We start from the raw sequence: 14,520 nt of genomic DNA, 5'->3' as shown, positions 1-14,520 counted from the left end.
CGGCTTGCTGATGGGATGGCGCCCCCAGGTGGACAAAAAGGTTAGTGAGGTATCAGAATGCAGAATTGTTTTCTGATAAAAGCACGGCAATAATTGAAAGCCAAAGATTTAGACGTATGTATGGTTGGTTCCAATAACAGCGTGCGTCGCATGTGCGTTCCACAATGGCTCTCTCTGTTTTTTGTTTTGTTTTGTTTTTTTGCCAAAGTGATTTTTGGAATACATTCACGCATGTAGGAACGCACGCCATGCACCCCAAGAAAACACAAATGATAACATTGAAGACAATGATATACGTTAAGGTACGTCATATACACGTTCTGTGTGTGTTTGTTTAGGAGTGTGTAGGAGTCCATTACCGGTTGGAAATGGAGTAAAAATAGCATCGCGGCATACTGAGGGGTGCGCGTGGCAGCAGGAGACTCCACTGCCGCGACCCTACTTTCTACTTTCACTTCGGGTGTAGCTATGCGTTCGGCCGTAGTAGTTACAGGTAAGCCTGCGAGATACACTTTCTAGTGGCAGATAAACCAGTGTGGTCTGCGTTGCCTTAACACCAGACGACCTCACAAGTGTCTTTCAGATCAAAACGATTGTGCAAAGTAGCCTCTGATTTCCCAGACTACAACCTGCATACCGGTATGCAGGGCCGGAGCTATAGGGAGGGCGAGCAGGGCATTTGCCCCTGGGCCCAGGGCACTCTTGCATTGGCGGTGGGGGCCCAATTGTGATTTTGTCAGGCCATATAGGGGGCCCGATAAGTGTTTTGCCCCGGGGCCCTTTGTGCAATTGTTCCGCCACTGCCGGTATGTGTAATTCATGTGCAATTTCATACATGTAGGCTATACTGTGCATTGTAATTAAGAAGCCTATTTTACCACTCATGGGAGTGCCGTAATGTCAAACACATTGGCAAATCTTCTTTCAGGGTTTGGACCTTTTGGAAGCCACTTGGTAAATCTCAGCTGGACTGTTGCTCAGGTATTTGACATTTTCAAAATTACAAACAAATGCTATAAATAGCAATCAAATGTGCTTGTGTGTGTGTGACCATGTGAACTTGTGAACACACACACACACATACACATATACACACACACACACACACACACACACACACACACACACACACACACACACACACACACACACACACACACACACTTCAGAGCTGGCAGAGTATGCTATGTATTGTGGAGCCAGAGAGCAACTGCATCCACATGACATGCAATATCCTCTCTCTCCTCTTCACCATCTCACAGACCCTGAAGGAAGAGGGCCTGGAGGAGGACGACATTGACATTTATATTAAAGAAATTCCAGTGAGCTATTGCAGGGCTAAGGAGATCTTGGGGGGGATCTGGGAGGAAGTTCAGCCAGAGGTAAGGGTGTAAGGCCGAGACCAGGCTGCCTGTTACAGCACGGCAGGCAGGATACGCTCCATCTTGTGGTGTGTCATATACAGCAGTGGTTCTCAACTGGAACAGTCTTGGGACCCACCATTTTCCACTCATTCGGTCGCGACCCAATTTTTTTAGCATTCAAGTCAATTCGATGCAATTCTCAAAATGTAACCAAGACTCGGATGACTGGTTGCACGTTATCTATCTCGCATAAACATTCAGATTGTATGTATGACAACAGATGTTCACTAGCCTATCAAAATAGGTTGTAAATTGTTGCAGGAAAAGGGTTTTTTTTTTAGAATTACGGTGTTTTTTTTATACCAAGGCTCCGCGACCCACCCATGACCCCTCCGCGACCCACTTTTGGGTCGCGACCCACCAGTTGAGAAACACTGATATACAGTACACTAGCAGGTCATTAACCTCAAGGGCAGAAACAGCACTATTATTTACCCAAAAAGAGTCATCGACTGCCAACAGTGCGCGTCCTACAGATGTGTCCAGTTAGGACGGAAGGTTTTAATTATTTACAAAAACAATGTATTATTGACATGACATTGTAATGGATAGGAACACTAACAGCTGTGGTCGTGTACGGTACAGTTTGCGGTTCATTTAGGGATACACGCGGGTGCCAAAGCCATTACTCTGGAGCAGACGGGGAAGAATCGAGGCTATGAGCACACGGACATCTGTGGCCAGTGCCCCTCCGGACACTGCTGTGTGGAGGGAGGGATGGACAAACTGGACTCCATCATAAACATGAACGCACTCACCAAGAAGCTGAGAGCCGAGGGGGTGGACGTCATCTACTCAAAGGATGCTGGGAGGTGTAGTATTCTAACTCAGTACAGGGCAGTGTTAATTCAACACCTAGAGAGTACTATGGGACCGAATACACCCCAGAAGAGGTTAAATCAACTCTCTAACTGTGCTTAAGTGTTACAAGTGTTGCTGCTTTTTACTATATGGTATCATATCCTCTATTCTGTAAAAATGCAGTGCTAATTTATCACTTGGAAAGTTGATTTAACATCTTCTAGAGTGTATTTGGTCCTCGAGTACTCTCCAAGTCCTGAATTATCACTGCGTTGTTTCACTGCGTATCTTATCTCATTCATGGGGCAACCATCCATAAGCAAGGCGTTAAGGAGCTTGTAGCCTAGGCAAGGCTTGTCGTTTTGACTCCTGAAACTGTCTGCCAGCATATGAATGCAATTTCACTGTGTACTGTACACTTGTGTATCATGGTGTGCTATGTCACCATGACTATAGTATTTTAGTCGTCAGATCATGTCCAACCAGTAACTCCTATCAGTATCACTTAACTTCATCAATTGTGTACTGTTTCGTTCAGAGTTGCTTGTCATGTTGTACGAATTTAGGGCTGGCTTGTGGTACTGTAAAACACAAGTCTGACAGAATTCCGTCAAGTGACACCATGAAATACTATGGTTTGTCTCTCCTCCCGATGGGTCAGGTACCTGTGTGACTTTGCCTACTACTACTCCCTCCACTGTGGGAAGCGGAGGGCTGCCTTCATCCACCTGCCCACCAAAGGTCCCCAGGCCACCCCGGAGAAGCTCGTAGCCCAGCTGCGCATCATCATCCTGCGCATGCTGAGGGAGGCAAGGGGCCTGTCAGACGGCGACATCCAGGTCTCCTCCTCCTCCTCCTCAGCAGATCGATCGGCACCCCAGGAGCGCGCTCAGCAGATAATACAGCCCGTCCAATGTCCAACACTGTGACAGATGAAAGGCTGCATTATAACAGCTTGCCACACTGACCGCTGAGAGCCAGGGCTGTGTAACAGTGTCAGGTCAGGAGGGGAGGAGGTCAGAAATACGCTGGAATTGTGGTAGGTGAAGGGGGGTTGCCATTTTGATCTGGTTCTACAGTACATGTGTCCTCAGCAGATAATATAGCCTTTTCGAAACCCACCACTGTTACAGCTGAGAGCCAATAATTAAAGTAGCCTCATCCCAACAGGGCAGGAGGAGAGAAGATCGGAAATACACTAGAATACTGGTAGCTGCACCACATAGATTTAATACACTAGAATATTGGTACAGCGTAGGTGCACCACATAGATTTAGATTCTGGTTCAGCCTTTTGGCATGGTATGGAGTTCACTATGTTTTTCACACTATCAGCAAAGAGGCTATTTCATGGCAGTAATGGCTGCCTTCACTCAGGAACTGCATCTCCTTAATGACATAGACAGCCAAAGAGCACTGTACACATACGTATACTGTGTGTGAGAGCTTAGATTTTATCTCTGCTGTGATATTTGTAATGCTAAACGCATGCACTAAATGTATGCATGATCAAAATATGTAGATTTTTTATAGATGATTTATGATTTTGACTTGTGATTTACAGGGGTTATACAAATGAATAGAAACACCTGTCATTTTAGAGTGGGAAGTTTCATGGCTCAAGTGGGCCAGCCTTTTGGCCAATGTCCATTCATTGCACATTGCACCAGTAAGGTGAAGTGTGAAGGTTCAATTAGCAGGGTAAGAGCACAGTTTTGCTCAAATGTTTGCAATGCACACAACATTATGGGTGACAAGTCAAGAGTTCAAAAAGGAGAAATTCTTGGTGTGTTTGTAACTGTTGCATCTTTGACCGAGACAGCAAGTCTTTGTGATGTATCAAGAGCCACGGTACCAAGGTCATGTCTGCATACCACCAAGAAGGATGAACCACGTCCAACAGGATTAACTGTGGACGCAAGAGGAAGCTGTCTGAAAGGGAAAAGGACCGTGGCTTTTGATTAATCACAAAGACTTGCTGTCTCAGTCAAAGATTCAACAGTTACACGCGCACCAAGAATTTCTCCTTTTTTAACTCTGACCTGTCACTCATTATGTTGTGTGCATTGCAACATTTTGACCAAAACTGTGCTCTAACCCTGCTAATTGAACCTTCACACTTCACCTTACTGGTGCAACGTGCAATTAATGAAGATTGTCCGACAGGCTGGTCCACTTGAGCCATGAAAGTTTCCACACTAAAATGACAGGTGTTTCCATTGTTTTGTCTAACCCTTGTATATGTGTGTAAACATTATGTATGTTAGATTGATTGATTTGATGTCACTTCAGGGTGAAGAACCGGTTTAGTTTCACAGCTGTAGTACCTTTGGTTTATATAGCACGGCTTTCTTTTCTTATCACCGTGTAACTATGTGGAAAAATGTGTCCAACATGTTGTGATATAGTGTAGCACTGTGTGACAGCCATGGTCATCTATTGAAACCAAGTAAACACACAGAATACCAACCATGAAAATACAGCAATGATACACAAACGGAATAATCAGTGACAGCAATGACGGTGTTGTTTCTCATTCACTTTTTAATTCAAAATTTAAGAAAAAAGAAAAATACATGAAATTCTTTAGATAGACATTAGGCCAATGGCATGTAAAAAGTATACCATCTGAACTAGAGGTGGGAAAAGCACACCCCGTAGGCCTCAGATACAGAACTTACAAGAAGACAAGTGTACCAGCCAAGCCATTTCATCAAATCACTTCATCAATCAAATCACTGACAGATACAGATTTTATTTTTTAATCATTTTTTTTTGCGAAAGTAAAATAAAAGCATCATCAATGAAAAAAAAAATGTCTAAGTACAGTAGAACAAGGCCCCATTTGAAATGTCGGAATGCCAAGCAGAGAGCAACAGTGCCTGGAAAAACAATGATGTCTAATAAGAAACCTCAAGCTCATTTATTGCAGTTTATAATGCATCGTATAACGCATCTTCTCTAAACCTGAGGTCTGCACTCTGTAGAAATACAATACAAAATTAAAAAAAAACATGAAATTCAATTGAAAATGAAACTGTTTCAGTCAGTCTACCTTCAGGTTTGCAAAGAACGTTGAAATGCAACAAGCACTACTGTCTAACTGTAAACCTGATTTTTTTTCTTCTTTTTTTTTCTTTTTAAATTCTAGTCATGTTAACTCCTCATCATGACTACCCGTAATCTACTGGACACGTCTGTCCTATGTGTGTCTGCTGTGGATATACACCGGAAGTGCATAGGTTCATAACCCGCTGGAGAAAAGAACCATGGCAGGCAGCATTCAATGAAAACTGACATTCACTTCCAACCCGGCCAACCCTTTTGTCCATTTTATAAGTGAACAAAGAAAGAAAAAATAAAAGGTAATAAATAGCACTGATACTAATTTATCATCATCAGAAAGACAACTCCTTATTCACTACATCTAATCGTGATACACTTGCACCCATATACATATGAAAAAATAAACACAAGCCCAGGGCCTTTATAAGAACACGATCTGGGTCTTTACCATTAGAACTTGGTACCGTACCAAACATTATATTTTTTTCTATTCAACCACTTCTCTATACTTTTCTTTCTGCCCTCAATATGTACTCTGTTGCGGATCTCATTTCACCCCCAACTTATTTGGATTTTTTTTTAAAGTAAGTAAATTTTAAGTGCTTTGAAAAGACATGTACCAGGGGAACTCACACTACTACGGTGTTGCCAATCACTCTCCACAACCTCCACAAAGACAGAAGGGTATTTCAACCCCCCCCTCTCTCTCTCAATGTTTTTTAAATATTTGGCCCTATCAGGCTGACTTGCCCATGTCACCAGAAGATAACGGAAAACGATGGGGGAAGAACACCCACCCACTCACACCACTGGACACCTTGGCTCAAACAGCTCTTAAACCTGGGGAGCTAGGGTGCATCCCAATATGTGACCTTGCCTCCTCCACTTGTGCTTGTCTCCTCGTCCCGCCTCCTGGCCCCTCCTCCGTGGAGAAAACGATAAAGTTTCCCAGCTGTCAGCCTCACCACAACAACTTTTGAGGGACTGTTTTTCATTCACCATCCCAATTGCAAATGAGAAAAAGACTTTACAATTGAGCTTTTGCAAGATATTGAAATATAATGCTGTTGTCAGTGATGTCATCATGACGATAAGCAAGTGGAGGAGGCAAGTGGAGGAGGCAAGGTTGCATATTAAAACGCACTCCTAGACTCTAGAGACAGACCATAGATACGATCACTAGATGATGTGTTTAGCATTTTTGTCGTGGCCCAACTCTAGGCTGCTGCCATCTTGGGTCGGTATCCTATGTTTTTCATAGACGTTGTGTTACCACCACCTGTTAGATACTGTAAAGGGGGGGTATCTAGTGTCCTTATCTATGGTGACAGACCAGGTTGGCTAGTGACAGACCTGCGTAGCTAAGGATCAAAACAATGGACCTGGCTAGCTAGCTAGCTAGCGACGGACTGGACCTGGGCCTCAGTATTGCATGGAGGACTTTAAGACCTTGACGCTGTGCCATATGTGACTGGCCAGCGGAGCGACGTACACTCCCCAGAGCAGAGCAGCATAGTGTAGTAGTCAGCAGCGGAAGAGAAGGATGCCAAGGCTCCCTCTGAAACAGAACGAGCTTCTCATCTCATCTTTGTGAATGACGAAAGACAGTGTGGTCAGCGTGGTCGTTAGTTACTATATAGGCCCTTTGTGTACTCTACCTCCTCAGGAAAACAAGGTAACAACATACGTACTGTACGTACGGACGTCCTACGTACTATACGTAGTCCTGGATGCAATCCAAATTGGAATGGTCAAATGTATAAATAAGCACAAAGAATAATACAAGTCCTTAAGGTTTTTTTTTTTAGAAGAGATTTAGAGAATGAAGCCGTACTATGAGTCCATCTTTTATGCTCTTGAGTCTCATCTCCCCATGAGAGGCAGCTAGTAGTACGTGTAAGATGAGGAGATGAGGGAAGAGGGAAGAGTGTGGTGTGGAGGAACTGATGGAGGTGGTGATGGGGAAAGCCAATTGCCAGTAGGACAGAGCCAGCAACACATTTGGGTAACACTTTACTTGACGCCGTTGTCATAAGCATGTCATTACAGTGTCATAAAAGTGTCATGACACAGACTCATAGATAAGTCATAAACATTATGTCCATGTCATAAACATGTTATGACTGTTGGCCCTAAGTGACATTCGGTTATGGCAAAGTCTTTGCCATAACTGAATGTCACTTAAGGCCAACAGTCATGAAATGTTTATGACATGGACATAATGTTTATGACACGTGCATAACACTATTATGACACTATTATGACACTGTAATGACATGCTTATGACACCGGCGTCAAGTAAAGTGTTACCCACATTTGTCTACCTTGTCTCAGACACATTTGGTTACACACACACAACTTTCAGATCAAACAGCGCCCCCCCACAACACAGCACCGCAAGTCATGGTGGCCCCCAAAACTAGCCAAGGTCTTTTGTCAAAAGAATGAAATGACAGTGAGGCTGTGTGACAGCCAGGCACATGGCCAATGGGAAACAAGTAAACATGGCGTGCCATCTGATTGGCTCTCATCAGTGCCAAGATGCTTCAGGTCTGCAACAAGCCAAGACAGCTGTGTTACTGTGATTACGACTGTCCCAAGGCAATGGCGTGTATGTGCGTGTGTGTGTGTGTGTGTGTGTGTGTGTGTGTGTGTGTGTGTGTGTGTGTGTGTGTGTGTGTGTGTGTGTGTGTGTCCAAGCAAGTATGCAAGCGTGTTTATTTGGCACCTGTAGGGTGCTATTACAGGTATCTTCTGAATATGCGTGTCTGTGTGTGTATGTGTGTGCATTCATGGGAGTGTGTGTGTTGGTGTTAGTGTTTGTGTGTGTGTGTGTGTGTGTCTGCAGCTCCTGAAGGAACAACAACCAACCAAGCAACCAATGGCTGGCTGCACTTTCTCTGTGGGTGTCTGTCAGATGAGGTGGGCTGAGTGGTGTTGTCCACAGCCGTAGCTGAAGGAGGCATGATGCTGTACACAGCTAGAGAGGGACATCTGGGGGGTGTTTGGGAGTGTTTATGGTGACAACATCGTCACTGTACTGTGGCCCTGATGAGGCCTGTAGGGTGTGACTGACAACACCTCTTGAGCGTGTGTGTGTGTGTGTGTGTGTGTGTGTGTGTGTGTGTGTGTGTGTGTGTGTGTGTGTTTCCTGCCGATGGCTGTCACTGTCAGTAGAAACTAATTACTGGCACAATGTTTGTTTGCTTGCAGAGTAATTATCTCTAATTGCATATGCCATGCTTTTCCTCAGAAAGGATTATCAAACGATATGTCAAGTGTACAAGAAATGATTCTGAATTCTGCTAAGATAAGCTAAAATGAGAACGGTTGGACTGTTTAATTTGAAATAAAAACGTCACGACAGGTACAGCAATGTCACCTGGGGTCTAGAAAAGCCTTTGGAGAAAGCCCAGGCTAGCACTAATGTCCACTGCGACAACACTGATCATGCATACTGCATATTTGCATTGTACAGTGGCACTGAAACTTCTCTGAAATGGCTTGAGCCAATGACTGCAATACTTTTTTTGCAGACTGGCTTCCTCCCGATCCCCATTACGATCACATAGGAAAGCTTTTGGTCGTCCAGGTGTTGAGAGCCGTGTGGCCATGGCCCATGTGGCTGTTTCAGCAGTCTATACATAGTGAGGAGTGTGAAGACGAAGAGTGTATAGTGGGGAGGACAGAGTGAAGATGACTCAGGAGCTGTGCAGAGGAGTGGGAGCTGAGACAGTGGAGCAGTGTGTGTGTTCATGACAACGTCTTTTGCGGATAACCCAGATTGAGACAACTATTGGTTGGTTCAGTTGGTGAACACGGAAAATGGGAGATGTCTTTTGCAGACACATATGTAGCCTGTATTATATATATATATATATATATATATATATATATATATATATATATCAAGAAAATAAAGAGTGAGGTAGATAGATGCTTTAAGGAAATAAAGAAAAGTCCCCATCATAACACCAAAACACAAAAACAAGCAAACATGATGCCCAGCCACAACTCCAACCAAACACAACCAAAAACAAAACAAACAAACAAATCTAACTTCTGAATCAGGGGGTATTTATACAGTGATTTAAACTTAAATGTCACAAAAATTAAAACAATAAATAACCCTACAGAAGATTAACTATTATCTGATCTGATTAACTATTATCTAAAGTATACTAATCTGGTGACATGAATGACTCCTCCACCTCAGGCCGTTTCCATACTAACAATACCCAACTACCGGTATACCTTGCCAAACACCCTTGGACAATGCTAATGCTATACAGTACAGTATTACCCGTGCTAATATGGTACCATATGCTAACACGAGAGCAATAGCCAAGCCAGACATCCTGGGGCCATGCTAATGCTATACAGCATTACCCATACTAATATGGTACCTTAGCTGGACACACAGGGTCTATGCTAACACAAGAGCAATAGCCAAGCCAGACATCCTGGGGCCATGCTAATGCGCACACAGGGCCCATGCTAACACTCAGTATAGGCCTACCAATATCCGAGCCAGACACAGGCAGCATGAGTTGTAAAAGAGCGGAATGGAGAGGGACAAGCAGCGATGTGATGTGAACAAGAAGAGAGTTTTGGAGGGGTCAGCTCTATGTTCCCACAGCCCGATGGTCATCGGGAATCATATTCCTGCTGCTCCATGCTCCCAGATTCAAAGTAATTATCCAAATAGGCTTATAATCTTAAGGAATATGTTGTGGGACCATTGGGCTGTGGGACCAATGGGCTTAAAAATAATGTTAAAAGTGATGTGGGACCAATGGGCTGTGGGAACATAGACACGCTCCCGTTTTCGATGTAGCAGTTGTTGCGTACCAGTTGAGTGGGAGAAGTAAGGCAGTGACACAAATAACGTAATTTGAATTTAAAAACACAAACAGACAAGTCGCAACGTAACCCTCTCAGGGTAAAAGCAGAGTTGAAATGTTGAATCAGCTGACAGCACGTTCAGCACGCCGTCAACGAAAACACATCTTGGAAGGAGGCACAGAATTCACTTCATGTTCGACTTACTTCAGACCAGAGGAAGAGGTGTGTGTGTGTGTGTGTGTGTGTGTGTGTGTGTGTGTGTGTGTGTGTGTGTGTGTGTGTGTGTGTGTGTGTGTGTGTGTGTGTGTGTGTGTGTGTTGGGCAGGGGTGAGAGTGGGCATACTATACTATATAGTACACTGAGAGAGAAGCAGACATAAGGGAGTGTGGAGGGGCAATCCTAGTATGGGAAGGGTGGGGGTGGGGGTAGCAAGACCTTTACATGGACCTGAGATCAGGCTGCGATGCCATGCAGGGACCATCACAAACCCAGTGCATGGCCACCGCACACCACAGCCACACGCACACGCTCACACGCAGAGCTAAGGTGTCTGTAAAAACTACATAATAATAATAATAATAATAATAATAATAATAATAATAATAATGATGATAATAATAATAATAATAGAATGAGAAAAAAAATAAAAGGCAATGAACAATGTGTGGCAAACAGACAGCCTTTCGAGGGAGCTGAGAAGATGAAACAAAAGCTTTTTTTTTTCTTTGTTTTCGAGAGGTTTTTTTCCTTTTTCCTTTTTTTCTCTTTTTCCTAGAACAATATAAAGCATAAGAAACAAGGGGCTGTAGTGGAGATCGTAGAATATTAAACCTGAAGGATTTCTTCACGTACATACGATGTGTGCATGTAAATATATATACACCCACATACATATACGTGTACATACGTACACTCACTTGCAGACACACACACACTCATACACACACACACACACACACCCACACACACACACACACACACACACACACTGATATATAACATCCAAAAAACAATAAAATAGCAGCTTGTTTCTGTACAGACATAGAGGTGGACATCTGAACCATAAAAAAGTTATAAAAGTGACAAACCAAAAATGTGTGTGTGTGTGTGTGTGTGTGTGTGTGTGTGTGTGTGTGTGTGTGTGTGTGTGTGTGTGTGTGTGTGTGTGTGTGTGTGTGTGTGTGTGTGTGTGTGTGTGTGTGTGAAAGTTTGCCTGTTTGTCATTTGGAGGTTGAACATATAACTGTAAAACCTTTACCATATTAACATTTGAATTGTTTTTAGAGATTACTGTCTAGTCTAAAATATCTTCTGCACAGAACCCCTCTCATGCCTGAAGACGCACGCATGCACGCGCACGCGCACACACACACACACACACACACACACACACACACACACACACACACACACACACACACACACACACACACACACACACACACACACACACACACACACACACACACTGATATATAACATCCAAAAAACAATAAAATAGCAGCTTGTTTCTGTACAGACATAGAGGTGGACATCTGAACCATAAAAAAGTTATAAAAGTGACAAACCAAAAATGTGTGTGTGTGTGTGTGTGTGTGTGTGTGTGTGTGTGTGTGTGTGTGTGTGTGTGTGTGTGTGTGTGTGTGTGTGTGTGTGTGTGTGTGTGTGTGTGTGTGTGTGTGTGTGTGTGTGTGAAAGTTTGCCTGTTTGTCATTTGGAGGTTGAACATATAACTGTAAAACCTTTACCATATAAACATTTGAATTGTTTTTAGAGATTACTGTCTAGTCTAAAATATCTTCTGCACAGAACCCCTCTCATGCCTGAAGACGCACGCATGCACGCGCACGCGCACGCGCACACACACACACACACACACACACACACACACACACACACACACACACACACACACACACACACACACACACACACACGCAATCAGAGAGGCTTGTCATACTGTGTGAGTCCTCTGTGGACTATACGGTGCAAGCCAATCCCTTCTGATTCTTATTTTTGGCTTGCTTAGTGTGAACACATCTTCACTTGTTTCCTTTGTGTGTGTGTGTGTATGTGTGTATGTGTGTGTGTGTGTGTGTGTGTGTATGTGTGTATGTGTGTGTGTGTGTGTGTGAGTGTGTGTTAATTTTTGGTGCCATGTCCGTCTTTTGTTTAGTTTTGTTGTATTTTGTCTGTGTGTGTGTGTGTGTGTGTGTGTGTGTGTGTGTGGGTGAGATCTTGAATGTAACGGATGTATCCTGCTTCACTGCAGCTGGGGGGAGGGGGTGCAGTTGAGACCGCAATGCCATGCCTCTGATCTACGCTGGGGGGGCGAGGTGAGGGGCGGGGGGTGGGACTCTGAAAATTACATTAAAAAAAATAAACACAAAAACAAGAAAAGACAATATCCTCAAGATCCGTTGTCTTGCAAAGATCCCCATGTAGGTACCATGTAATAACACGAGCCAGTGTAAAAAGTTCAGTTGCAGTTTTGCTGTTCCCTCTGCTCCCGAGGTCCAGGTGTCCAACTTAAGAGATATAATAACATGAATATAATAGAATAGAATAGAATAGAAAGGGGGGAATTGAAAAAAACTCAATGAACCGTCCGCGTATGTAATGTACGAAAGCTCCTTTGGAGATTTTGGCAAAATCTTTTGGCAGTTTCAAAAACCCAGAAGCTCCAAGCCTCCGACCAGCCACCAGCCACCCAACACCCACCGACGTCCTCTCCTCTCCTCTCCTCTCCTCTCCTCTCCTCTCCTCTCCTCTCGTCAAGCTACCCTTCAGTAGCCTGGGCAGGGTGATGGGCGAAACTGGCTTCGGGGGCCTGTGGGTGTGGTTTTATGGTGGGTCCATAGCGAACGACAAAGCAGACAACCTTCCAACTAGTGTCATGGAACATCGACATCCTGCGTAACGTGACATGAATCCTAGGAAGTCCCACACGCACACGCACGCACGCGCACACACACACACACACACACACACACACACACACACACACACACACACACACACATACAAACATCTCACTGTGGAGAGAGCGCAAACAAGTGTGAAGAAAGACACACTTCTTTTTTTGTTGTTGTTTTGTTTTGTTTTGTTTTTTTAAGAAAAGTGCTTTTGGGTCGGACATGCTGACAGATATGCTAGACCAGAGACGATACAAAATAAAAGGTTTTTTCTTTTAGACATTTTGACTTCCTCCACAATGGTTACGCGATCGCGCCAGAGACAGAGAGAAAAGAAGAAGAAGAAGAAAAAAGAGTGAGCTTCACTGTAGTAAACACAGTGGCACACAAGTCCATAGATAAAATTTTTAATCGTCATCCTCCCCACCAGCCAAGAGTTGGAGTCCTATGAATGAAAAGAAGAAAAGGGCTCATAAGAGCTCAAAGTCTTATCCGAGAAGAACCACACTGGCGTAAGTCAGGATGAGGGGAGTGGAGCAAAAAAAGGAGGGGGGGGGGTGTATGTTGGGGATACCCTGTGTGTGTGAGAGGTGTGGTTTCCAGTGGGGGTGGGGGGGTGGTAGGGATCAGCAGGCCGAGGACTGAGGGAGGGGAAGAGTCCGCTCGTTTTTGCGCCCCCCGTTCATGTGCGCGTACGGTTGCGTCTCGTCGAAGGCCGGCCCCAGGACCACCACGGGCCCGTTGGCCGCCACCCCTCCAGGCCCCGAGTGCTTGTCCAGTCCCAGCGACGCGGCCGCCAGCGTGGGGGCAGGGGCGGGCGACAGGGCGCTCGGTGAGCAGGGCGGCACCCCAACCCCACCAGCAGCAGCGGCGGCCGAACCCAAGGCCGAAGAGGCCGACGACGGGACCGGCATAGTGGGCGACGAGGGCCCGAGCGGCGTGCCCGTCCCCTGGTGGGGGACCGCGTGGAGGGGCTGAGGTGGCGACGACGACCCCGACCCCGACCCGGAAACGGGGGTTCCCATGGTAACGGCCACCTGCGTCTGCGTGGTGGCAGTGGTGGTGGTGGTGGTCGTCATGGGAGCACCGGGCTGTCGGCTGTTGACCGCGTCCAGGGGCACGTTCTCCATGCCCTCCACGTTGTGGAAGTCCAGCTCCTCGGTGTCGGGTGGCTTGTTCTCCTCGCTGTAGAAGAAGCTGACCTCCCGGAACTGGCCCTCCAGCTCCTCCTTGATGCTGCTGATGATCTCCAGGAAGGAGGGACGCATCTTGGGGTTGTACTGCCAGCACATGCGCATCAGCTCAAACCTACGGAGACGAAGACACGCACACACACACATGCACATACACACACACACACACACACACACACATACACACACACACACACATACACACACACACACACACACACACACACACACACACACACACACATACACACATACACACTGGTTAGACAAATGTAT

At 45.1% G+C, this 14,520-nt stretch overlaps 2 protein-coding genes across 3 annotated transcripts in view; one reads left to right on the top strand and one right to left on the bottom strand.

Moving 5' to 3' along the window:
- The first annotated feature begins 162 nt into the window (after positions 1-162).
- Positions 163-3,795, top strand: pgpep1l (pyroglutamyl-peptidase I like). Its single transcript, XM_063197469.1, has 6 exons — positions 163-233; positions 339-493; positions 929-981; positions 1,263-1,382; positions 2,010-2,236; positions 2,887-3,795. Exons 2-6 carry the CDS (start codon positions 469-471, stop codon positions 3,152-3,154), a joined length of 693 nt encoding a protein of 230 aa, XP_063053539.1. The 5' UTR covers positions 163-233; positions 339-468; the 3' UTR covers positions 3,155-3,795.
- A 7,732-nt stretch (positions 3,796-11,527) lies between these two features.
- Positions 11,528-14,520, bottom strand: part of igf1ra (insulin-like growth factor 1a receptor) — a 170,120-nt gene continuing 167,127 nt past the window's right edge. Inside the window, exon 22 of one of the 2 annotated variants that reach the window (XM_063197472.1) lies at positions 11,528-14,359. In XM_063197472.1, coding sequence (XP_063053542.1) covers positions 13,678-14,359 — 682 coding nt within the window. In that variant the 3' untranslated portion in view covers positions 11,528-13,677. The remainder of the gene's footprint in view (positions 14,360-14,520) is intronic. The other variant, XM_063197471.1, reaches the window with a different exon arrangement.

This window comes from Engraulis encrasicolus, chromosome 4, assembly GCF_034702125.1.
Source record: "Engraulis encrasicolus isolate BLACKSEA-1 chromosome 4, IST_EnEncr_1.0, whole genome shotgun sequence".
Taxonomy (NCBI): Eukaryota; Metazoa; Chordata; class Actinopteri; order Clupeiformes; family Engraulidae; genus Engraulis; species Engraulis encrasicolus.
This window is presented reverse-complemented; position numbering and strand designations above follow the sequence as displayed.